Below are 26,217 nucleotides of genomic sequence, written 5' to 3'. Positions count from 1 at the left end.
TTTTTATCTTGCTCTATTCTTTAAACATTATTCTGGGGATCGATAACAAGGAACAAACTAAACTCCACTCTAAACACACAAGAAGAGGGTTTATTACATGCGGTAATGGTTGACAAAGAAAATTTATAACCTTTCTTACAAATTCAAAAACTCTTTCCTAGAGCAAACTCCAAATGGCTCCTCTGAGCCTAAGCCCTCTTCAGGATTATCCCCAATCATGGCCTACCTATAAACACTTGAACTAACACTTAATTTCTAACTCAAGACTATATCCCTAGGATGACTTTAGGGATCTTAAAAGGAATGCCTGAGAAAACTCAAGGCTGTCAAAAGAATTTAGTTTGTTCTAGCCAACACTCTTTTTTTATTTATTTTTTTAAAGTTGTAAATGGACACAATACCTTCATTTTGTTTATTTTTTTGTGTGGTGCCGAGGATAGATCCCAGTGCCTCACACATGTTAGGCAAGCGCTCTACCATTGAGCTACAACCCCAGACTAGCCAACACTCTTGAAGACAGGGTCCCTGACTCCCAAACTCTGTGGGAGAGTAGATACTTCACTTCCATAGTTAGGAAAACAAATGGGTTTCACATGGCCTACCTCCCCTGCTTTATAATTTTTCACTTCTCTTACTCAAGACACTGTCATCCCCCTCTTTTCTATTTAAGATACTGAATTACCTCTATACAAATTGCAATGGAGCTTAGCTCTTTAACCTACTGCATAAAATATGTTTTCACTAATGATACCCAGTTATTTACCTTTGACAAAAAAAAAAAAAAATCACTAAAATGGTCATGAATTTAACAATGAATCACCTAATTTATGATTGAAAAGTTTTTGATATATCAGAAATATCATAAAGGATGATCAAGAATTTATCTGAATGAAGTAAATAGGTAGATTACTAGATTACTCCTTAAGATCCCTTCTGTCCTTGAGTCTCTTCACCATAAGAAAAAAGTTTATTCATATTCACTCACCAAGCTTTGACAATTCCGTTTTCTTTTTACACCATGTATAATACTGCAAAAGTCCTTTGTAGGCCTGAACAAGATTGATTAATATTTCCTGGGAAGATGATTTTTCACCATATCTCCATGTCTCTGCCTGACTTAGATTTCTGTTTGCATCCTCAAGCAATCCATGATGCAGAAGGTACAATGCATGTTGTAAGGAGATCTGTACCAGAAATAAGAAAAAGATCACTGTCATTGAAGTCATTAAGATAATCATTAGTCAAAAAGTATGGTAAAAACATGATGGACTCAGTCCTTAATAGAATACAAAAGATATAATACTGTCCCTGTCACCAATACCTTCAACCTAACAAATTAAAAAGACACATGAAACAACACTACATAAATTAGAGCCAAAAAACAATCCTTAACCCTTCAGAAGGGTGTGGTTAAGGATTAAATGGAACATAATTTTTGCATACTATTAATTCCTAGTTTGGGCTACAGTAGACAATAATATAACTATTTTAAACATGTGAATCAGCTCAAAGAAAACATCTTAACAAGTAGTGTTGAAGAATAACATCAATTTCAATGGAAAGAGAAGTGTATGATTTCACTTACATAAAACATCTATAAAAAAAGAAGACAGACTTAGAGTCTATCAGTGGCATGGGAGGAGGAGAAAATGGGAGTTATTGCTTAATAAATATAAAGCTTCTGTTTGGAGTAATGGAAACATTTCAGAAATAGTGGTGATAGTGTACAACACTGTGAATATAGTTAATACTACTGAACTATATACTTAAATTGGTTAAGATAGCATGTTTCATTATATAAAATCACAATTTAAAATTTTGGAAAAATTAAAAACAAAACAAAATTTAAAACTGGCTAGAAAGTAAATATTTTAGGTTTTGCAGGCCACATGGTCTCTTCGCAATTACTCATTTTCATTAAAAAACAGTTATTGACAATATGGAAATGAACATGTATGGCTGTGTTCCAATATAAATACCTTATGGTCTTGAAAAAACAATTAAAAATTATAAAATTTTGAAAAAGTGCTTTTAGTTAAAAAATAAAAAAAAAAAGGATAATCTTGGAAATGTCTCAGTTCTTTTGATAATACTTTTAGTAAAAGATATAAAAATTTGGAGAAGGTTCACCCACATAGGTATTAAAACATTTTTACATATTCAAATTCCCCACTTGTTTTGCTTTTTCCAAAAACACCAACTCAGCACAAATAACTTAGGCAAACATTAGAATTTGGCCCGTCATAACTATGAAGCACAACTCAACACCTGAAGGATTGGTTTTGGCAGCCAGAGATGAATAAAGAGGAGGTGTTTTCCATCAGACAACATGGAAGGTGACCAGAAACTAAGGAATGACTGGCACAACACTGCTTTCTTTCATTTCTCTTATTTATCCCAGTATCTTACCCTTCCTTCATTATTGTTTACACTAACACAAACAATTCAGAAAGCAAAATGAACACTGAAAATGTAACTCCACAAAGCCTACATTCTTACCTTCAAATAATTCAGGACGCCAATATTTTTCATCCGATCAGCAAAGGCACTGAAAGTCTCCACATTGCTTTTGGGGTGATAAAAGAGAATTTCACTTCCAAGCCTCCAAATAACCTGTCAAAGCAAAAATTACTACCAAAATGTAAAATTCAACCCTGCCTTTATCCTATTTTTCCCCTATAAGTTTTGTTTTTCTGATTACATGTAAAAAAATCTAAAATTACTTTCCCTAGATATCACAATTGTCAATGTTATACTTTACTCAGTAAAACTAATGTTAGATCTTATGTGATAAAATCATCTCAATTGTTTATATTAATTTTTAAATTCTAGGTAAGTATAATAGTGTCATTTTTAGTAGTCTAAAAGAGGAAGAGGCAGTTAAGATACACACTAAATATAAAGCTTTTAATTAGTATAGGAAGAATAAGTCAGAAAACAGGATTGTGGTAATACTGGCTCCTTAACTGGTCTCAACCTCATTTTTATTCTCAGCAAAGTGAGGGCAATAGCCATGTTTCCTAAGATTCTATCAATACTGAGTATATTTATTCTACTATTTACAACACAAATTTAAGAATTTGTTCATATCAAATATGAACAAATTTTAATTAAAAATATTTTCTCCTCAGATCACCAAGCTTGGTGAAAGAACTTGGTGTTCTTTTTTCTTGGGAGCAGATGTCTATTTCTATTACCCCAATTTAAAGTACTTCAATAATATTAACTTTAAAGTGAACCTCAAAGTCAATTGTTTCTAGACAACACACACTGATTGTTTGGTATAATAACTTCATTTTCCCAATTCAAAAAAAATATAAAGACTTCATGTATAGAATACCAAAAACAGCATTGGGGAGCTTTAAAAAACTTGCACAGGGCTGGGGTGTAATGAAGTATTAAAGTGTTGCCTAGCAAGGAAGGCAGTAGGTTCCATCCCTAGCAGCACCAAAACAAAAACACAAAACTTCAAGATTATCCATTATCTGTAGTTGTTCTTAAACCCAGTCATAAGAATTACTTGGGGCACCTACTAAAAATAAATACTCTAAGCCAAGCTCAGGAGGCTGAGGCAGGAGAATTGTGAATTCAAACCCAGCCTCAGCAATTTAGCAAGGCCCTAAGTGACTTAGCAAGATCTTGTCTCAAAATAAAACAAAAAAATGGGGCTGGATTGTAGCTCAAGTGATAGAGCGCCTGCCTAGCACGTGAGTCACTGGGTTCAATCCTTAGCACCTCATAAAAAAAATAAATAAATAAATAAAAAGAAAAGATGGCTGGGGATATGGCTCAGTGACTAAGTGCCCCCCAAGGGTGGGATGGGGGGGTACCAAAAATAAATAAATAAATATAAATACATATATTTTATAAGTATTCAAGTGGAAGACTCTGTATTATTTGGAATTTTTTTGAGGGAGTACTGGGGATCTAACCCAGAGGCACTTAACCACTGAGTTAAGTCCCCAGACCTTTTTATTTTGAGACAGGGTTTCACTAAATTGCTGAGGTTGGTCTTGAACTAGCAATCCTCCTGTCTCAGCCTTGAGTTGCTGGGATTACAGGTGTGCACCATGGTGCCTGACAGAATCTATATTTTCAAGACAAGCCCTAGGTGGTTCAAACAGAGCAAAACAAGTATCTGGAAGCCACCCATTTAATTTCTTCATTTTACAAAACAAAATCTGGACAAAAGAGAGGTTATAATGCCCCTCTGTAATGTAAATCATTACTAATGATTCACAGATTGATGTAACTTTAGTACCAAAATTAAAACTTGTCAACAGTTATATTTTATTTACACACACACACACACACACACACACACACACCCCAAGCAGCACATATATATTTGATACTTTTTGTTTTGGCTCCATTAGACAACTAATTGATGCACTGGTTACTGTATTAGTAAAAGCACCTGAGAGTCAAGGGAAATTAGTTGTGAATAAACTGCCTTTTACCCAACAAATTTAGCATTACATGCCAGGCACTATTTTATCCTGCCCTCAGAAATGTACATTTGATGTGGAGAGACACACAATAAACAAGAAACATAATAATTATATTGGAAAATGTTATAAGAATGGAGAAGGGCATGAAGATCAGGAGTGCCAGTACAAATGTAGGGATAAGGAAGTGAGAAATGCTATTGTAATTTTAAATAATCAAGGTAGACCTCACAGACCTCACAGAAAAGGGGTCTGATGGAAGGGCAAACAGTGATAGCTGAAGAAAGATCTTTCCAAAAAAAAAATAATAGTAAGTCAAAGACAATGAGGCTCATTCTAACAAGAGCAAGGCCAGTGAGGCTGGAAAAGAAAGAACAAGTGAGAGAATTACAGGAGATGAGATTAAAAACAGAAAAGATCAAATGGGAATCGGTGAGCACATCACCCTGATTACAGCATTTTCAGCAGAGCAGTGAATGAGGATTTAATGTTTTAAAAAGTTCACTCTGCACCATTAGTCATTAGGAAAATGAAAACATAACCATGATAAGATACCACTTTAAAACCCTTAGATGGCTAAAATCAAAAAGAAACAATAACAAGGCAAGGATACAGAGAAACTCGAACCCTCAAATATTACTGGTGGAAATATATAATGGTGTAGTCACTTTAGAAAACAGTCTGCCAGACTTTTGAGAAGTGAAGTACAGTAAGTAGTACATGATCTAAAATTCTAATACTAGGTATATGACCAAAAAAAAAAAAAAAAAAAAAAAAAAAAAAAAAAATCAAAAGAAACATCCACACATAAACTTGCACGTGAATGTTTATAGAAGCATTTTTCACAATAACCAAAAGGTATAAACAACCCAAACATGTAATGAACTGATAAAAGGATATATAAAATGTGGTGTATACATATAAAAGGATATTTGCCAATAAAAAGGAAAAAGCACTAATACTTTTGCTACAACATAAATAAACTCTGAAAAAATTATACTAAGTAAAAGAAACCATTCACAAAAGATTATACATTATAGGATTCCATTTATATGAAATGTCCAGGATAGAAAAGAGCTGATTAGCAGCTTCCAGGTGCTAGGAGTCAGTGGAGAAGCAATAAGGAAAGACTGCAAATGAGTACAGGGTTTCTTTTTGTGAAGGATGAAAATGTCCTAAATTTAGATTGTGATTAATGTTTGCACAACTCTGAAAATATTTAAAATATTAAATTGTATAAGTCAGTGAATTGTATGGTGTGCTAATATCTTCATAAAGCTGTTGAAATTTAAAAAACCGACAAAAAGATTGCTCTGGTTGGACAAAAAAAAACTTTTAAGTTTTACTGAATGGAAGAGTAGAAAACAGGTACACAACCTGTGGAGGAAGTGGGGATTAAAATGACTTTAAGAAAAAAGAATTAACATCTTTGTATTATGATGAAAAACATCCGATACAGAAGGGGAAAAAACAAGAGAAAGAAGGAATCATTATGGGAATGAATGAGAAACCTGTAAAATTTGAGAATGCACAGCTGAGACTATTTTAGTCTCCTTTAATATAGTAATAGGCAAAAGCAGTGTGTAAGTGGAGCTGGAGGCAAAATCTTTCAGGAATTTGCTATTTATTTCAGCAGACTCACGCTCTGTTTACCTCAGGTGCAGCCTGCCTTTTGTAGCTGTCTGAATCTTCCAAGATCTGCAAATAGCTGTGCATGTATTCTGCAGCTTGCTGCCACTGGTGCTTCAGCAGAGCTTCTTGGATAAAATTTAAACAAGCACTTGTTGTCTGAGCAAAATCCTTCTTCTTTTTCCCTCCAGTCACTATAAAGGTAAAGGACAAGGGTCTTTACCCAGCGACTCTGATTCAACTATTCCAAAAACTTAATTTCTGATAAGCAAATTTTAACAAGTAGGAACAGTAGGTATTACTTGACTCAGCCCATCCCCAAGTATCAAAGCCAACTTCACTTGAAACAAACTCTTCCGCACTATACTGTTTTTTAGAGTATTACTAAAAATCTAAATTACATTCTTGGGCTACTAGAATCACCAGATCCTTTGAATCTCATTCACTCATCCTTTCATCTTGGCATTAGGCACTTTGGGAGAATCTCTCAAGATCCCAAAAGTACAGGCACTGGTATGGGTAGAATGGGTAGAAATCACCTGAGACACCCTATGCAAGCATTGTCTTTATTATCTACCAATGTTCTGAAAATTCCAAATAGACTTGTTTATTTTTACAGTACTAGGGGATTGAATCCAGGGGGTACCACTGCTGAGCTACCTGCTCAGTATTTTTTTTTTTTTTTTAAAGACAAGGTCTTGCTAATTTAGTTGCCCAGGCTGAATCTCAAACTTGCCATCCTCCTGCCTCAGCTTCCAAAGTATCTGGGAATACAGGCATGTGCCACCTTATCTGGCTGGGCTTTTATTTTTTTATTTTATTTTATTTTTTGCAGTACTGGGGATCGAACTCAGGGCCTTGTGCTTGCAAGGCAAGCACTCTACCAGCTGAGCTATCTCCCCAGCCCCTGGGCTTTTATTTTTTAGGGCCAAGTTCCTAGTAATACAATGATATTAAGTGCAAATGAAATTAAAACATCTGCAGACATTACCATTTATATCCTTAAAGTATTAGAAATTCCTTTAAGGATATCTGGACTTAGTTAACAACCTCATTATATGAGTGTCTGGTTACACTGCTAGCTATGCTTTCCTTCCTACCAGACCCCTCTAGGCCAGCAGTCTTCTAGCTGGTACCCTTAACCCTGCAAGTACACACAGATCAACAGGGACCCTGCAAAGAATCTCTTAAAACAATTAATTTGCAGATCTTCTACTTACTTGTATATTCTTTTCTAAAATTTATCTCCTAGAGCACTGTGCCTATAATCAAGACTTCACGATCAAAATTATTACACATTACATGAAGGAAATTTCAACACAAGCTGAAAACTGAATGATTCTAACATTTACTTTTTCAAGTCAAGTGATTCCCAATTCTTTTATCAAAATTATAGAATGTTCTAATTTTAAATACACCATATAATTTAACTAAATTCCACTCAAAGCCATCTACTTCCTTATATAACTAAATTTTCTCAGTTTATATCCATTAACATAATATGGAATTAATGTGAGAAGTTTTCTCATTCTAAAAATATCTGACATAAAGACACATGAAATAATTGGAGGAAAGTGATAACTATTTTATTGAGATTAAAATATTAAAATTTACTTTGAATACTTAAAATTTAACAAAACTTCTGCTATTTTGATCAACTGTGTACAAATCTTACTTACAAGTATATCTCAACCCACAAGAAATTTTAAAACTTAAAAACTTACAGGACAAGGAAATAAATAGACACTTCACAGAAGATCTACAAGCAATCAACAGATATATGAAAAAATGTTCAACATCTCTAGTAATAAGAGAAATGCAAATTGAAACTACCCTAAGATTCCATCTTACCCCAATTAGAATGGCAATTATCAAGAATACAAGCAACAATAGGTGCTGGAGAGGATGTGGGGGAAAAGGTACACTCATACATTGTTGGTGGGGTTGCAAATTAGTGCAGCCACTATGGAAAGCAGTGTGGAGATTCCTTAGAAAACTTGGAATGGAACCATCATTTGACCCAGTTATCTCACTCCTAGGCCTATATCCAAAGGACTTAAAATCAGCATACTACAGTGATGCAACCACATCAATGTTCATAGCTGCTCAATTCACAATAGCCAGATTGTGGAACCAACCTAGATGCCCTTCAACTGATGATTAGATAAAGAAACTGTGGTGTGTGTGTGTATATATATATATATATATATATATATATATATATATATATACACAATGGAATATTACTCAGCCATAAAGAATAATAAAATTATGGCATTTGCAGGCAAGTGGATGAAATTGGAGAATATCATGCTAAGTGAGATAAGCCAATCTCCAATGAATTGAACACCATTACCCTATGTAAATGTATGATTACACAAATGATATGCCTCTACTTCATGTACAACCAGAGAAACAAGTTGTACCCCATTTGTTTACAATAAGTTAAAAAATAAAAAAAGGACATTAAAAATAAGTATAAATACAGACACAAACTTTTATTGCAAAATGTACAACAAAAAGAGAACAAATACAAAATTTCCATCTATAAAAAGTTTTTTCATTAAACATTTTAAAGTTGCTATTTAGGTTCTACCAGATCTACTTTTTAAAGTAATATTATTTCATTTAAAACATCATACCATGTGCTGGAAATTTATCTCTTGCAACAAACTTTTTAGAAGAAAATTCTTAGTACCTTAAAACTTGCATAGTAGTACACAATTTTAAAAAATACAATAGTGAAAAAGTTCAAAGACTACTGATCTAGATTAGGTGATTAATAAGGTACATATAAATCACCTTGGGATCCTTAACTTTGATACTCAGCGTGGTTCTGAAATTAGCAACATTAGAATCACCTAGATGCTAACCAGTTCTCGAAATCAGAGGTTGCATTTAACAAGATCTACACTCAAGCTGTGTAGATCAGCAACAATCCCTGGCAAATAGTCCAGAAAATGAACAAAACACTTCTTCCTTGAAATATCCTTTATTCATCTAAAGGAATACTATGCTTAGGCTAAGTTCCCTTCATCTCAGTGGTTAAAAGTATATGCTCTAGGAGCTGGGGTTGTGGCTCAGTGGTAATGAACTCCTCTAGCACATGTGAGGCACTGGGTTCAATCCTCAGCACCCCATAAAAATAAATAAATAAAGGCATGGTGTCCCTCTAGAGTTAAAACAATATTTTTAAAAAGTGTATGCTCTAAAAATCAGATAGACCTGACTCCTGATAGCAATACTTAGGAGTATAAATTTGTGAAATTCAGTTTCTACCTATTACAATGCCTTGCACACAAATTTATTGAGGATTAACTGAGATCATCAAATGAAAAAATAGTAAAATTTTTTAAAATGGGAGCTAAATTCTAGGAGCCAAAGTGGAAAGAAGGCAGGACTAAGAAATACATTTGGAGGCAATAAGGAAAGTATTGATTCAAATGTATTCCTGGGGTTATAGTACCCAACATGCCAGCATACAAAGAACTGCTTCTTTTATATATCTTATAAGGAACGTATCCTACAGAAAATTTTGCTTATATTTACATTAAATAAAAATGAGGGAAAATATTCTTTTTTTGAAAGCTATGTGCTTCTCAAAGGAAGACACTATATCTTCTTCATGTATAAGTTCACAGAATTCAGCCAACACTAGATATTAGGGCTCAGTAAGCATTGCTGAAAATGTAGCTCCAACATAATATAGACTGTATATTAATTCAAAAGAAAAAAGAATCTATTTTTGATGATTCCATTTCTGCTTACAGTCAAAAAAAGAAAACAACTTACATATTCTTATCTTAAAAACGGAACCAGCTTGGTTCATCTTGTATGCATACTCAAGTTAAAATGGTTGTTATTCCACTTACCTACAGTTTCTAAATGCTTTTGAAGCCAAGGAAAATACATTCCTGTACCAGTGAGCACAGATGTTTCCACCTGGTCATCCTCTGAAACGGGCTTGGTCACTTCTTCACTGAAATCACTCATATCTATTCCAAACTGAGAATATCAGTTATTTTTGGTATATCTTAATCCACAGGTTTCTACATTGTACAGAAAAACAGCCATCTTTTCATCTAATAAATAACATTTGACCAGCAAGACCCAATGCACCTAGCAGTTCTTTTAAAGAATGAAATTTGCCAGCCCCAGTGGCATGTGCCTGTATTCCCAGCAGCTGAGCCAGGAGGATTTCAAGTTCAAAGTAGCCTCAGCAACTTAGCGAGGCCCTAAGCAACTCAGTGAGACCCTATCTCTGGGCTGACAACGTGGCTCAGTGGTTAAGTGCCCCTGGGTTCAACACTTTGTACCAAAAAAAAAAAAGAATAAATTTAATTATGTCAGTAACAGTCAAAATGAATGATCCATTACTCAACTATTACTATGTTCCAAACACACAAAGATACTTCCTCTTAATTTTAAAAAAGCAAGTCTAGAGAAAGAAACAGCAAAATGCAAACAACAAAACAAATACAGTACATATAGCAGTAGCTACTATTTACTGGAACTTTAAATACCTGGTCTATTATCTAATTGGGGGCTAGGGATACAACTCAATGGTAAAGTGTGCATGAGGCTCAGGATTTCACCCCTCCCACACAACACCACATACACACACGCACTACTAATCCCCATAACAACCCCAAAGTGGGTACTATTATTTTCTTCCGTATTAATGTTGAAAAAACTGACGGAGTGAAATTATGTAACTTGTACAGGGTCTCACACATACACAAAATAAGGACCAGGAAATTCAAAGAACACCAAACTACTAGACACTACAACTGGGACAAGGAATAGGAGGCAGTGATAACTCACCGTGGCAAAAGAAACTAGAAAGGTAGTCAAATGCCGAATTGAGTTTGCACTTAATCCTCAAGATACTCAGGGTCCCCGCTCCCTCATTTCCCACATCAATCCAACTATTAAAGCTTCTGATCCTACCTCCTAGAAATTCTCCAATTTTCCCTCCTCTCTAGAATTCTACGCCACCTTCAAACTGTTAGATCACTGCATTAGGTTTCTAAGTAGTTGCCCTGCCTAAAATACTGCTTCTCCACATTACTGCCAGAATAAACCTTTTAAAGTCAGATTCCGTGGCTAAGCACATGAGTTTGAAATAATGTGACTCTGAATGAGGTCCAACATGTATTTTGAGGAGTCGGAACACAAATCCCCTTTTCGAATACTCAAAAATCGGAATCGGTGTCACGTAGTTGCCACGGTAACCAAAGCTTCTCCACCTTCCTCACATTCCCAGAACCCAGGGTTTCAGAATATTAGGAGAAATTTTATGAAGGAAAACACAGGTAAATTCAAGCACAACAAAAGCTCTGAATCATACCCGCAACACTTACCCATCTACAGCCGGGACAATGCGGTAAACCGCCTCCCACTTCCAATACAACTTGAAGAACACGCTCACCGGAAGTCGTTAGCGTGCGCTTCCTGTGAGCTGCGCAAAACCTGCCTTGGAGTCGGTACCCACGTTTAGCCCCGCCTCAACTCCGCCTTCGGTTGTGGAAGTGTTGTGGCCCTCCCTTCGACCCGGAAGTGACTACCGGAAGTGAACCGGGAATTGACGGTAGGTTGCCGCCTTCCCAATTTTTTGGATTGAGATTTACATCAGTCTGTCCCGGCCAGAAGATGGAAGATTCGCGTTGCAAATAGAGATTGTGGAGAGGGGACGGCGGCTGGACTAGGGGAGTAAGATGTCACTTTACCCGATAGTCCCTAGGATTTTACTCCTCTTTCCGACGCAGTGAGCAAACGGAAGAATGACTGATGGTTCTTACAAGAAAAATCCATGCATAGCATTTTAATTGCTCCCTTGAGCCTTCATTTCTCTTTATTACAATTTTAGCTTTTGATTTAATTGACTCAGTGCCTTCTCTACTATTTGGGCATGAATTTCTTTTTTGTACTTAACAAGTATTGTTCTGGGGATCCAAGTGCTCTCAGCTTTTATAAGGAGTATTAATAACCGAATGTGAAATAGGTTGAAAGGAGGATAATTAAACCATGTGAAATGAGGGACAATTGAGAAATTCTAGGGAAGATGGCCCTGGACACTGATCAGAGATTCTTAGGAACACGATATGCTTCTACAACGTTTGTGAGATGATCTGTGAAATAAGGATCTGCTTCCTCTTCTTCTTCTTCTTCTTTTTTAATAGCTTCAGGTAACAGAACCAACACTAATGAGTGAAAGCTAAAGGGATAGTTTTAAAGTCATTGCAAGAAAGAATTTTGTTCATAACTAAGGCTTCGCAAGTAGTAACTCTCCCAGGACTCTGAATTTCCCCTCAGAGTGGTCCATTTGAGTAGAATCGGAGTATCACAGAAGAAATTTAGAAAGTCTAGTAAAGTGTGTATGTGTATTTCTTAAAATGCTACAAATAGTTGATTCTATGTTGTCTTTAAACAATATACATCAATCACAAAATAAGTTCCTTCTGCTATTCTTTGTGTCATTAGTTCTTGGCCTCACTCAAACCTAAATAAAGATGTGATGGAAGAGATCACACAAGATCACATGGTCATTAACTTCTAATCTTGAGGCTTGGTCTGGCTAACCTTTCTTCCCTTTTCATGGGGTGTAAGTATAACTGTAACCCATCAGAACTGATTTTATATGGCTAAAAATTAATGCTCTCTTGAAAATAGGGGAGAGTTTCTAGTTTTTTTAAAGTTCTCAAACACCCCTAAATAGTAGATAAAAATGGGAAGTTAGGAACTAATATCGTTTTATGCCCTACATACCACTTTTCCATAGTAAAATCCTGGTACAAAATGAGTTGAGAAGAGAGCCAAAAAAATGGATATTACATCCAATAGCTTGAACAAGATTTTTAAAAACCACATGACCATAATGAGCACAATGCACACAGAAGGCTTTCTAGACTCCAATCTAAAAGAAAACATAGCCCAAGAGAGAAAAATGTCCTTGCATTTACTTTGCACTAAGGAGCCTCTTAGCATGGTGGTGAATGAACTTCCCCTCCCCCACTCTTGGGCATTGAACTGAGGAGTGCTCTACCATTGAGCTACATCCCCAGTCCTTTATTTTTTTTCTTTTTTTTTTTTTGAGACAGTGTCACCAAGTTGCCCAGGCTGTTCTCCTGCCTCAACCTTCTGAGAAGCTAGGAATATACTACTGTGCCTTACTACAAATTATATTTTTTTAAATCAGCAAATTGTCATTTATAGAATATTATTCCCATGAGTCTTTTCTATATAAGTTATTACAGAACAAGCTACACACAACCAATTGAAGAGACATTATCATTAATCGATTATATCATAGTTAATTTTATGGAAAAAACAATGTAGCAAGAGTGAAAGCATAAAAACAGACATTTCATATAGTAATGTACATAAAAATATCATCCAACTATAAATTTCCGCAAAATATATGGATCAAGATCCTACCCAAGACTCAGACTTGAAGAAAGACTGTATCCTTAAAGGCATAAATTTGTTTTTCCCCTCTTTGGTACCCTGTGCCACACTGTAAAGAAGCCCAGGCTATCTTGCTGCAGAGAGAGTCCATATGAATAAAGAGCCCCTAGGGCTGGGGTTGTGGCTCAGTGGTAGAGCACTTGCCTAGCATGTGTGAGGCACTGGGTTTGATACTCAGCACCACATATAAATAAATGAATAAAATAAAGGTCTATCAACATCTAAAAAATATTTTTAATAAAAGAACCCCTAAAGTATAAAAGACCACAAGGAAAGGGAGGCCACATGGAACCAACAGTCAGCATCCTAGTTCCAGACATACAAAGCTATCTCAGACCTTGTAGCCTAAACCATGCATTTGCTGAAAGCAACTGCATGAGTGAGTTTAGGTGACAAAAGAGCATAAGTAAGCAGAACCCTGCACAGATTCTTGACCTATTCAAAATTGTGAGCAATAAAGTGGTTGTTTCTTTTTAAGTCACTAAGTTTTGGAATGGGTGGTTTGTTTAGTTTTCACTTTTTGTTTTTGTTTTTGCTTTGTTTTTTGGTACTGGGGATTGAACTCAGGGGCACTCAACCACTGAGTCACATCCCCAACCCTATTTTGTATTTTATTTAGATACAGGGTCTCAGCAAGTTGCTTAGCAACTTGTTTTTGCTGAAGCTGACTTTGAACTGATGATCCTCCTGCCTCAGCCTCCCAAGTCTGGGATTACAGTTGTGCACCACTGCTGGTTTTTTATATAGCAATAGATAACTAAAACACTCATACTGATGATTTGCATCTTCTAGGTTTTTTTTTTTTAAATGACCAGTCTTGTTAGAGAATACCCACTTATTTCTACTGTGAATAGAAAAAAAACTGTGAAATTCAATATTTTAAAATTTTTTGAGACTGATTGTTTTGCCAAGAATATAGTCTATCTTGCAAATTTCCAGGAGTACTAGAAAAAAGTACATTCTGGAGTTGTTGGGCATTGTCAATGTCAATGAGGTTAAGGTGGTTGGTTCAGATCTTGTGTACCATGAGTGATTTTTTTGTATAGTGTTACTATCAGTTATTAACAAGGGTTGTTAAAAATTCAAACTATGGATTTGCCTCTTTAGTTTTGTCAGCTTTCGCATATTTTGGGCATAAAAACGTTTGGTTGTATGGTGTCATGGTTCTGATGTGTTACTTAAAAACTAACCAGAGTATTAGGAAATGTCTTTATCTCTTATAAAACTACTTTTCTTGAAGTTAAATTCATTTGATGTTAGTATAGCCACAGTAGTCTTCTTGGCTTACTATTCATGATTTATTTTTACCTATTTTCTACTTTCATCCTACCCATATTTTATTTAATGTAATTTCCTTATAGACAACAAATATTGGGGCTTTCTATTTTTAACCCAATCTGTTTAACTGATATGTTTAATTCCTTTATATTAATTGTAGTAATTGATATTGTTGAATTTGGTTTTAGTGTTTTGTTTCCAGTTTTGTTTATTCCTACATTTTCTTATTCCTGCTTTTGAGTTAATGTTTCAGTATTCTGTTTTAATTCCTCTGTTAGCTTTTAGCTGTATCTTTTTGCATTATTGTTTTAGCAGTGTTTCTAGGAATTATGAAATGCATTATGAAATACATAATTCCTAGAAACATTGCAGTCTTCATATTTTAAATTGTGATACTTCCCCACACCTCCCCAAGTTCTTTCTGCTTTGTTGTCATATATATTACAGCTACGTACTTTATGTTTTTTACCTTAGTCATGTTTCTGAGAAATTAAAAGAATAAATATACATATACATATTATATATACATATACATATATATATTGCCTTTTATATCTACCTACATTTTGCTATTTCCAGTACTTTTCATTCCTTCCTGTTTGTGGTGGATTGTCTTTAAAACTACCCCAAATTCTTTACCTACCCCAAATTCTTTACATTCCTGAATATGCATGTTGCTTCTTTCATTAAGAAGTAAAATCTAGGACTAGGGTTGTGGCTCAGTGGTAGAGTGCTTGCCTAGCATGTGTGAGTCACTGGGTTTGATCCTCAGCACCACAAATAAATAAATAAAATAAAGTTCCATCCACCACTAAAAAAACTTTTTTAGGAAAAGAAGTAAAATCTATTTTCCCACTCCCTGAATCTGGGCTGGTCTTTTATCTTGTTTTAAGGAACAAAAGATGGTGAAAGGGATGCCACACCATTCCTAGACCTAGGCCTGAGAAGGTATACATCTTTCACTTTTATCCTTTAAGAACCCAGCCAACAAATAATAATTTTAAAATGACTGAATGACTAAAAGCATTTGGAGAGATAAGTCTGTCCCAACTAGCTAAGCTAGCAGACATGTAAATGAAGCTATTTTGCCAGTTCTAGCTTTGGCTAAACCCCTTGCTGAAGGAAACTATATGAGCAACTCCAGCCAGTAATTAATAACCTAGAGCAGAGGCCCATCAAGTTATGTCTAGCCAAATCATAGGATAGGGAGAAATAACAAATGATTATTATTTTAAACCATTAAGTTTATTACATAGTAAACTAAAACACATAATACATCTGTTTCTACCTTTTACCCTAAAGAGGTGTGTTATCTCCTTTTATCTTGAAGAGTTTCTTTTAGCATTGTTTGTAGTAGAGATCTATTGATATTGAATTTTCTTACTTTTTATTTATATGAAAATGTCTGTTCTACTTTCAGTTTTGAAGAATATTTATCCTGGATTAGCATTTTTTGTCTTCCAGCATCTTAAGCCTTTCCACTAACTTTTATCCTCTCATTTCTGATAAGAAACTGTCATTTTAATCATTTTTACCAATGCATAAGACACCACTTTTTTCTAATTGCCTTCAAGACCATTTTACTCCCAATTGATTATTTACAGTTTGACTATGATACATCTAGGTGTGATTTTCTTTGTAATTAATCTTAGTATTTACTGAGTTTTCTAAATCTTTTAACTTCTTTGTTAATTTGTGATAATTTCAGGAATCATTGCCTCAAATACTTTTTTCTGTATAATTTATACCTCTATTCTTCTAGAAGTCTAATAATATGTATGCTAGATCACTTTATATTGATAATAACTAAGTCTCCATTTTTTTCTGTCTGATTTTTAGACCAGATAACTTCTATTGTTCTATCTCCAAGTTAACTTTTTTGGATTTTTTTGCAGTATACTATGTGATGATGAACTTCTTTCTTGATTTTTTCATTTCAAACACTATACTTTTTATTTCTTTTAAAAGAAAACGTTCATTTATATGGTGACACCCCATATGTTTATTCATTATGATTGTGCTTTCTTTTAAGTCCTTGAAACAGTTATAAAAGCTATTTAAATTTTTTTCAGCTAATCCTAACATCTGAGTCATCTCACAGACCTTTTTTTATATGTGATGTTTTCTCTTATGGTTCTCATTTTTCAATCTCTTTGCAACCTGATAAAATTTAATTGTATTCTGAACATTTATAGATGATACATCATAGAAAGTCTAGATTATGTTGTCTTTCTCTAAAGGATATTCTATTTCATGTATCATGTGGTCTAATTACTGGTGAATTGTTTTGGTCATGTCAACTTTGGTATGATTCTTTTTTTCCCCTATTTTCATCAATGCCTTATAGTTGTACATAATGGTGGGATTTGTTATTACATTTCTGTACATGCACACAATACAATGACATAACTTAGCCAATATGATTCTCCCAGCATTTCTCCTTCCCTCCTTTCCTCCATTCCCTGGTCCCTTTCCTCTTTTCTACTGATCTTCCTTTGATTTACATAAGATTCCCCACACCCCACACCTTTTTTTCCTTTTTCTTCTCTGGCTTTCATATACGTTTTTAGCATGAGTCAATTTTGGTTTCAAACTTAGTTCTACCATTTTTCATTTACGATTTTGTGTATGGTTCTTTTTCCTAAGGCTTATTTCTGAACTCTCAGTTAAGTATCTAATATATTAGTCAAGTTGCAATCTGACTGTGTTGGAAACCAAATTTCTTCCAGCATTGCACATTTAGCATCATTCTTCAGTCTCCTTTACAGCAAGCAAACTCTGCTAAGCCTTGAAGAGTCTCATCTGGTACATTCCTAACAAAAGTGAATTCCTTCCAGGTTTTTAGTATTCTCCCTCTCTCTCTCTCTCTCTCTCTCTCTCTCTCTCTCTCTCACACACACACACACACACACACACACACATATACACATACTCACATTGCACACCATACATAGCTCAGGCATTCTTGTCCACAAAATTCCAGCCACTTTGATGATCTTGAACTTTGATAATTTCCTCTTCAATTCAGCATGACCACCATCTTACTTGAGCTTCACCTCCCTGATTATGGAGTTCACCTGTGTGTTTTGTGCTCCAGGCCTGCAGTCTGAAAAATTTTAAGTAGTTTTTCTAGTTTTACACCCTTTCATGTTATGAAAACAAATCCAGTACGATTGCTCTATAATAGTTCCAAGTAAAAGTACTAACTTCCTTATATCCTTGCCTGTCAATAGAGGTAGAGACACTCAGGTGAATTTACATAGAAACTGTAACATCTCACATATTCAACAATTTCATTGCCCCCAGAACCCAAAATTAACTGAAAGAGTAAATCCCAAAATGGATATCTGAAAAATAAACTGGTCAAAATTTGCAAGGCAATCAGACTTAAATAGTCATATATTTTCCCATAAATAGTCATATATTTTTAGCATTAGCTTAAAAACATGAGTCTACAATAACTAGAAAAGCATAAGTCAATGACTAGAGTCATAAGTTTCTATTACAATCCAATAGGCAGTCTCTTATGATGCTTTAATGTTAGATGATAGTTATGAAATTATTATAAACCAATAATGAACATAATCTATTTGCAGATGAAAATATTTTTCCCTGTGTGATTATCTATAGTCGAAATTTAGATCCACCTCAAAATGCCCTGGAAAGGAAATTTCTTAAACCTCATCAAAATGAACTTTTTTTTTTTTTCACATTTGACATGGGACAGTGCCATGTCACATCTCCTATATGGAAGAGATATTTGTCTTGGCAACTAACAGATCATTGATCTCATTTCATATATCCAATTCTAGCCGTAAGAAATGTTTATGCATTTATTCTGCTGGCTTTAATCTGTGATCTAATCAGGGATCAACAAACTTTTCCTGTAAAGAGACCGATAATAAACATTTTAGACTTTGCAGGCCAGCCTTTGTTGTTACTCAAGTGCCAGTGTTGCACAAAAGCAACCTAGACTGTGTGTAAACAAATAAGCATGCCTGTGTTCTAATAAAACTTGTTTACAAAAGCAGGTGTTATCGTTGGACAGTGTGCACCTATAGTTGCAACTACTCAGAAAGCTAAGGAAGTATTGGACACAGTAGTGTGCACCAAGAGTTGCAACTACTCGGAAAGCTGAGGTAGGAAGATCACTTGAGCCCAGGAGTTCAGGCCAGCCTGGGTCTCCAGCCTGGGTCTCCTGGTCTCAATATAGTGAGACCCCCATCTCTTTAAAAAAAATAAAATAAAAGAAAAGAAAGGAAGGAAGGAAGGAAGGAAGGAAGGAAGAAAGGGAATGAGAGAAGAATAAAAAAAAGTGTCAGGCTATATTTGTCCTGTGGACCATGATTTGTTGACCACTGTTCTACAGTATCAATTAATGTTTATGCTCACAATAGAGGTTTGGCTAGGCTGTATATGTACATACATATATACATAAATTTTTTTTCCAGTTTCTTTTTTCGTTTTCTTGTATTTTTTCCCATTTTCTTTTGTGGGTACATTATAGTTGTACATAATGACAGTTTTGATTGTTACATATTCACACATACACAATATAACAATACAATTTGGCCAATATCATTCCCCAGTATTTTCCCTTCTCCCTTCACTCTGGACCCTCTCCCTGGTCCCTTTCCTGTACTCTATTGATCTTCTTTTGCTTTTCATCTTTCTTTTTTCCTCTCTAGTGTCCACATCTGAGAGAACACATATGACCCTTGACTTCCTGAGTTCAACTTATTTTGTATAGCATAATGTTCTCAAATTCCATCCATTTTCCAGTAAATGACATAATTCATTTTTCTTTATGGCTGAATAAAACATATATACCACATTTTCTTCATTCATTCATCCATTGATGACACCTAATCTGGTTCCATAGTTTTCCAATTGTAAATTGTGCTGCTATAAATATGGGTATGCATGTTTTGCTGTAGTATGATGACTTTAATTCTTTAGGATAAATATCTAGGAGTGGTATAGCTAGGTCATATGGTGGTTCCATGCCTAGTCTTTTGAGGAACCTCCATACTGATTTCCTTAGTGGTTGTACTAATTTACAATCCCATCAACAGGATTGTTGAAGGATTGAAGAAGTGTTCCCTCTTCTCCACATTCTCTCTAGCATTTATTATTGTATGTATTATTGATGGCTGCCATTCTGACTACAGTGAGATGAAATCTCAGTGTAGTTTTTATTTGCATTTCCCTAATTGCTAATGATGCTGGAACATGTTTTCATATATTTTTTGGCTATTTGTATTTCTTCTTTTCAGAAGTGTCTGTTTAATTCATTCGCCCATTTATTAATTGGGTTATTTGAGGTTTTGATGTTAAGTTTTTTTGAGTTTCTCATATAGTCTGGTTATTAATCCTGTCAGAGAGTAGCTATCAAGTATTTTCTTGCATTCTGTAGGTTCTTTCTTCCCATTCCTTATTGTTACCTTTATTGTGTGTGCAGAAGCTTTTAATTTGATGCCATACCATTTGTTAACTTTTAGTATTATTTTCTGAGCTCCCTACTGAGAAAGTCATTGCCTGTGCCTATATGCTAGAGTGTTGAACCTACATTTTCTTCTAGGATTTGCATCGTTTCTCATCTAATCCCTGGGCTTTTGATCCATTTCAAGTTAGTGCAGGGTGAGAGATAAGGATCTAGTCTTATTTGCCTACATATGGATAACCAGTTTCTCCAGCACTGTTTTTTAAAAAGTCTGTCTTTTCTCCGATATGTTTTTGGCACTTTTGTGAAGGATCAGATGACCGCGACTGTGTTGGGTTTTTTTCTGTGTCTTCTATTCTTTACCGTTGGTCTGTTTTTATGCCTGTACCATGCAGTGGTTATTTCAATAGGTTTGTAGTATAAATTGAAATCAGGTGTTGTTATGATGCCTCCAGTTTGCTTTTTTGACTTGGAATTGCTTTGGTTATTCTGAATATTTTATTCTTCCAAATGGATTTTAGGACTACTTTTTTTATTTCTGGAAAAATGACATGGGTATTTTGATAGGAACTGCTTCAAATCTGTATATTGCTCATAAAAAATAATTTGTAATCATACACAATCATATAAGTGGTGAATTTTGTGTCCAAAATGAGAGCTACTAAAAAATAATTACTGGACTAGTTTGGTGACCTGTAGTCCTAACTACACAGAAGACTGAGCCAGGATGATTGCTTGAGTTCAGAAGATCAGGCTAGAGATCAGGCTAGGCAACATAGCAAGACCCCCATCTTAAAAATAATAATTATTACTGATGTCAAAACATGTCTCAGTCATGATAGTCACTAACTGCATTGTTTTTCTTGAAAACTCTAATACGCAATTAGTGAATGTCAATGTTAGAACTAATTCTGCTGTTCTATAGTGGAGAAAGCTGATTTTAATGGGATAAGTGAAATCAGCTATCATGAACTGATGTGTTTATTTAATTACAATTACCATCCTGATGACTCTACATTCTAAGTCTCAACCTATATTCTCCTAGGTGCTAATTTTAAAAACATGAGGTTTTATTAAAAATAAAAAACCCCTCCACATCCATTTCAATAATTCAAATTGTATCACAGTTTGACTATTATCACAAAGAAAAATCAATGTAATTCATTCAGATTTAAACTTAAGATTTTACAGTACAAAAGAGAGAATAAGTCTTGGAAAAAGGAAGTAGGAAAATATAAGAACCCTCTTGGAGATGAGAAAAAATAAATTTAAAAATGTGATATATTCTGTAAGGTGGTGTTAGCTTAAAGTGGAAAAAAATAAAAGTAAAAAATCTTTGAAGCAAAGTCACTTATGTTTACAAGGGCCTTTGAATTTCTTTTAGGTTTTAGTGCTTCTGGTTTTTTAAGTGTTGATTTGGGGTTGGTGATATTGGGGATTGAACCTAGGGTGCTTAAACACTGAACCACATCACCAACCCTTTTATGTATTTTTATTTTAAGACAGGGTTTTGCTATTACTTAGGGCCTTGCTAAAGTACTGAGGATGACTTTGAACTCATGATTCTCCTGTCTCAGCCTCCAGAGCCACATACTGTGCACTATGGAACCTAGCATTAAATATTGGTTTTATCTTTTCTTTTTAGCTGATAAGAGAAACTACAAAATATAAAATACTAACTACAAAATGTAGAATGCTTACAACCAAAGGTGCTTTGTTAAGTGATCAAACTTTAACAAACGTTTCAAGCAATGCCTCTCAAACAGTACCATTCTTATCAAGAGAAGTTTGGAAATACCTGGGGGCATTTTGTTGTTGTTTCACCATCACTAAGGAAACTACTAACATTTTTTGGCCAGGGCCAGGGATATTATATAACCTGCAGCTAGTAGGAACAGTCCAAACCAAAGTACCAATAGAGTTCTATCAAGAACAGTTATGAGGCACTGGGTTTGATCCTCACCACCACATAAAAATAAATGAATAAAATAAAGGTATTGTGTCTATCTACAACTAAAAAAAAAAAGAAAAAGGTGCAAAGAAGACCTGACATGGTCTCTTAACTGCAAGGAAAACACAGTTGCAGTTAAGTAAGAGACCAGAGCAGATTATTTGTTTGCACCAATAAGTCTGCCTAAAAAGAAAAGGGATTTTATGCAGTCGAATTGTTTTATTATCCATTTAAATATAATTCTTGACTTCTTTTTGAAAGCACCCAGAAACCACTCTGGTCACAGCAACTCACACAAGAGACTTTAATTAGCAGACAGTGTCTGCCCTTGAGGGTGAGAGAGTGGGAGAGAGAATGAGTGTGGGAGAGTGAGTGAAAGTGAGAGAGGGGGGAAAAAAGAGCAAATAGCAGGGGAATTACCCTTAAATAGTGAAAGCCCTGGGGCTGATTAGAACCAATGACTGACAAGAAAATGAACAATCTAACAATCTGTGTGGAGAGGGAGCAGAATCAGGGGAGAAATAGCTACAGCCTTGTTCCTTACACTTTTTGTTTGTCAAGAAGTAAATATATTTAAGATAACAATGGAAAATAATAAAAGAATGAAAAGTGTAGGCGCCTAATGATGATTTACCGCTTACATGTTTTGATTACAGACTTTCGATTCATCTGAAATGACAATGAAATCCTCAGATATTTCAACAGAAATAGTATCTAACAGAAAAAAAAAGAGGGGTGTGTTCTAGGCGCGACGGGCCTGGAATGATTGAGATACCCTCAATCATTCTTTCTCACTTCTGCATAAGTTCCAAAAGAGGTTGGATTATTTAAAAATATCTTAAAACCTAAAACATACTTTTAGGCTTGGCTTTTCTTTAAAGTAAAATGCAAATATATGGTATGGCCTAGTGTTAATCCTCAATCCCTACTTTCTTTAATATTCTTAGTTGTAGATGGACACAATATCTTTATTGATTTGCTTATTTTCATGTGGTGCTAAGGATCGAACCCAGTGCCTCACACACACAAGGCAAGCGCTCTACCACTGAACTATAACCGCAGCCCTCAATCTCCACCTTCTTGTGCTGTGTCTGTCTTTAAATGTGCCTAGTTTGAACTGAGATGTGCTGTGAGTGTAAAACACATATCAGATTTCAAAGACTCATGAAGAATGTAAAATATCAGTAATGTTTTTATTTTGATTACAAGTTAAAATGACAACATTTTGGATGTATTGAGTAAAGTAAAGCATTATTAAAATGTTACTTTTTAAAGTGAGTTCTAGAAAATTTAATTCACATGTGTAGCTAGTATTACATTTCTATTGGTGGTTCCAAGGAATTGGTGAGAAATAAGAGAAAGATCATGTTTAGATTCTCTATTTCATCATTTGGGTTTGACGTCATTCACTGATCCTCTTGCATATTCCACACCATTTCACATTTCATGTGGTTTTGGATAGGAAGGAGCTTTCATGCTAATTGCAGAGAACTTACCTTTCCCATGTACATTTGTTCAGTGTCCCCTCTTTCATAAGAGTGTTTATGGTCCTGTTTCTAATTTTATATTGCATGTATCAATTGAAATGCTGGATATTCAGGAGTGTTTGCTTTGCTTCAATGTATGTTCTGTTAGACTGTTATCCTGAAGAACATATTTTCTCCTTTTCTATTTGCCCTGTTCTCCTCCAGGAAGTGCTTGTGATCTTCCAAGCATACCTTGGGTGGATGTTGTTGGCCTTGCTTTCTTTCAGTGAGAAGAGTTCCCAGAGTAGGCACTATATAAAAACGTCTCCTTGGTGACGAAAGCATTGATTGTCAAGATTTTTGTTGCTTTGTCAATTGTCTATATTGGCTGTAACAGTCCAGGATTTTGCAGTTTAATTACTTAAACCTAAATGGGCAATCTTCTATATATTCACTTCTTAAAAAGTGAACTGTAAGTAGGCTTTGGAGCGTGGGGACTCAGTGGCACTATGTGGCGCGTCTGTGCGCGACGGGCCTGGAATGCATCCCAGAAGACGGGACTCGGGGCTCAATGGATGACCTCGCGGGAGGGACCCGCACCTCTGTATGTGAGCCGGCGGTCTGGCCCAGCTCTGGCTCGTTGCAGTAGCACAACCAGAAGTTATGGCGGGGTCCGGGCACTGGGCGGCTGGAGCCCCAACTCCGGCGCCACTCCGCGGAACAGCTTACTGCTACCACTTTTGGGATAGTCTAGCCGCCGCTGTTAAGTCTCCCCCCGCATCAGAAGGTTCCATTACCTTCTCTTTCCCCCACAATGCAGGCAGGCACAATAGCAGGCACAATAGAAAAAAGAAGGAGAAAAAAATCAATGAGGGTGATCTAATTGCAGAAGTTGAAACCGATAAAGTCACTGTTGGATTTGAGAGCATGGAGGAGTGTTACATGGCAAAGATCCTTGTTGCTGAAGGTACTAGCAATGTTCCTGTTGGAGCCATTATCTATATCACAATTGGAAAGCCTGAAGATATTGAGGCCTTTAAAAATTATACGTTGGATTCCTCAGCGGCTCCTTCCCCACAAGCAGCCCCAGCACTAACTCCGGCTGCTGCTACTGCTGCTGCATCTCCATCCACACCTGCTCAGGCAGCTCATATCCCACTCATATGCAGGTACTTCTTCCTGCCCTTTCTCCCACCATGACAGTGGGCACAGTTCAGAGGTGGGAAAAAAAAAAGTGGGTGAGAAGCTAAGTGAAGGAGACTTATTGGCAGAAATAGTAACTGACCAAGGCTACTACTATAGGTTTTGAAGTACAGGAAGAAGGTTATCTGGCAAAAATCCTAATTCCTGAAGACACAAGAGATGTCCCTTTAGGAACCCCACTTTGTATCATTGTAGAAAAAGAGGCAGATATAGCAGCATTTGCTGACTATAGACCAACTGAAGTAGCTGATTTAAAACCACAAGCACCACCACCTACCCCACCCCCGGTGGCCACTGTTGCTCCAACTCTTCCACCTTTAGCTCCTACACCCTCAGCCACCTCTCCAGATGCTCCTGCTGGACCAAAGGGAAGGGTGTTAGCCCTCTTGCAAAGAAGTTGGCAACAGAGAAAGGGATTGATCTTACACATGTAAAAGGGATGGGACCAGATGGCAGAATTATCAAGGACATTGACTCTTTTGTGCCTACTAAAGCTGCTCCTGCCCCAGCAGCTGCTGTGCCTCCCCTGAGTCCAGGAGTGGTACCCATTCCTACAGGTGTCTTCACAGATATCCCAGTCAGCACCATTCGTCGAGTTATTGCACAGTGGTTAATGCAATCAAAGCAAATCATACCTCACTATTACCTATCTATTGATGTAAATATGGGAGAAGTTTTGTTGGTACGGAAAGAACTGAATAAGATGTTAGAAGGAAGAAACAAAATTTCTGTTAATGACTTCATCATAAAAGCATCTGCTCTGGCTTGTTTAAAAGTTCCTGAAGCAAATTCTTCTTGGATGGACACAGTTATAAGACAAAACCATGTTGTAGATGTCAGTGTTGCTGTCAGCACTCCTGCAGGACTCATCACACCTATTGTGTTTAATGCACATATAAAAGGACTGGAAACCATTGCTAACGATGTTGTTTCTTTAGCAGCTAAAGCAAGAGAGGGTAAACTACAACCACAAGAATTCCAGGGTGGCACTTTTACAATCTCCAATTTAGGAATGTTTGAAATTAAGAATTTCTCTGCTATTATTAACCCACCTCAGGCATGTATTTTGGCAATTGGTGCTTCAGAGGATAAGCTGGTTCCAGCAGATAATGAAAAAGGATTTGATGTGGCTAGTATGAGGTCTGTTACACTCAGTTGTGATCACTGAGTTGTGGATGGAGCAGTTGGAGCCCAGTGGCTTGCTGAGTTTCAAAAGTACCTTAAGAAACCTATCACCATGTTGTTATAATTAACCCAAGAATTTCTATATTCCCCCAGGTCACACTGGTTCATTCTTATCAAGATATTTATGTTATTAAACAGGTGGTTGTT

General features: G+C 35.8%; 1 protein-coding gene and 1 pseudogene across 1 annotated transcript in view; one reads left to right on the top strand and one right to left on the bottom strand.

The window, feature by feature from the left end:
- Taf1a (TATA-box binding protein associated factor, RNA polymerase I subunit A) overlaps positions 1 to 11,553 on the bottom strand; it is a 28,605-nt gene extending 17,052 nt beyond the window's left edge. Inside the window, exons 1-5 of the mRNA XM_047521542.1 lie at positions 11,441 to 11,553; positions 9,950 to 10,082; positions 6,102 to 6,271; positions 2,500 to 2,613; positions 986 to 1,184 (exon numbers count right to left, since the gene is read on the bottom strand). Of these exons, the coding sequence (XP_047377498.1) occupies positions 986 to 1,184; positions 2,500 to 2,613; positions 6,102 to 6,271; positions 9,950 to 10,070 (604 nt within the window). The 5' untranslated portion in view covers positions 10,071 to 10,082; positions 11,441 to 11,553. The remainder of the gene's footprint in view (positions 1 to 985; positions 1,185 to 2,499; positions 2,614 to 6,101; positions 6,272 to 9,949; positions 10,083 to 11,440) is intronic.
- Positions 11,554 to 24,311: 12,758 nt separating this feature from the next.
- LOC124962056 (dihydrolipoyllysine-residue acetyltransferase component of pyruvate dehydrogenase complex, mitochondrial-like) lies at positions 24,312 to 26,217 on the top strand (annotated as a pseudogene).

The sequence above is a fragment of the Sciurus carolinensis genome, chromosome 12 (genome assembly GCF_902686445.1).
Source record: "Sciurus carolinensis chromosome 12, mSciCar1.2, whole genome shotgun sequence".
Taxonomy (NCBI): domain Eukaryota; kingdom Metazoa; phylum Chordata; class Mammalia; order Rodentia; family Sciuridae; genus Sciurus; species Sciurus carolinensis.
Note: the sequence above shows the minus strand (reverse complement) of the source record. Positions and strands in the feature narration are given on the sequence as shown.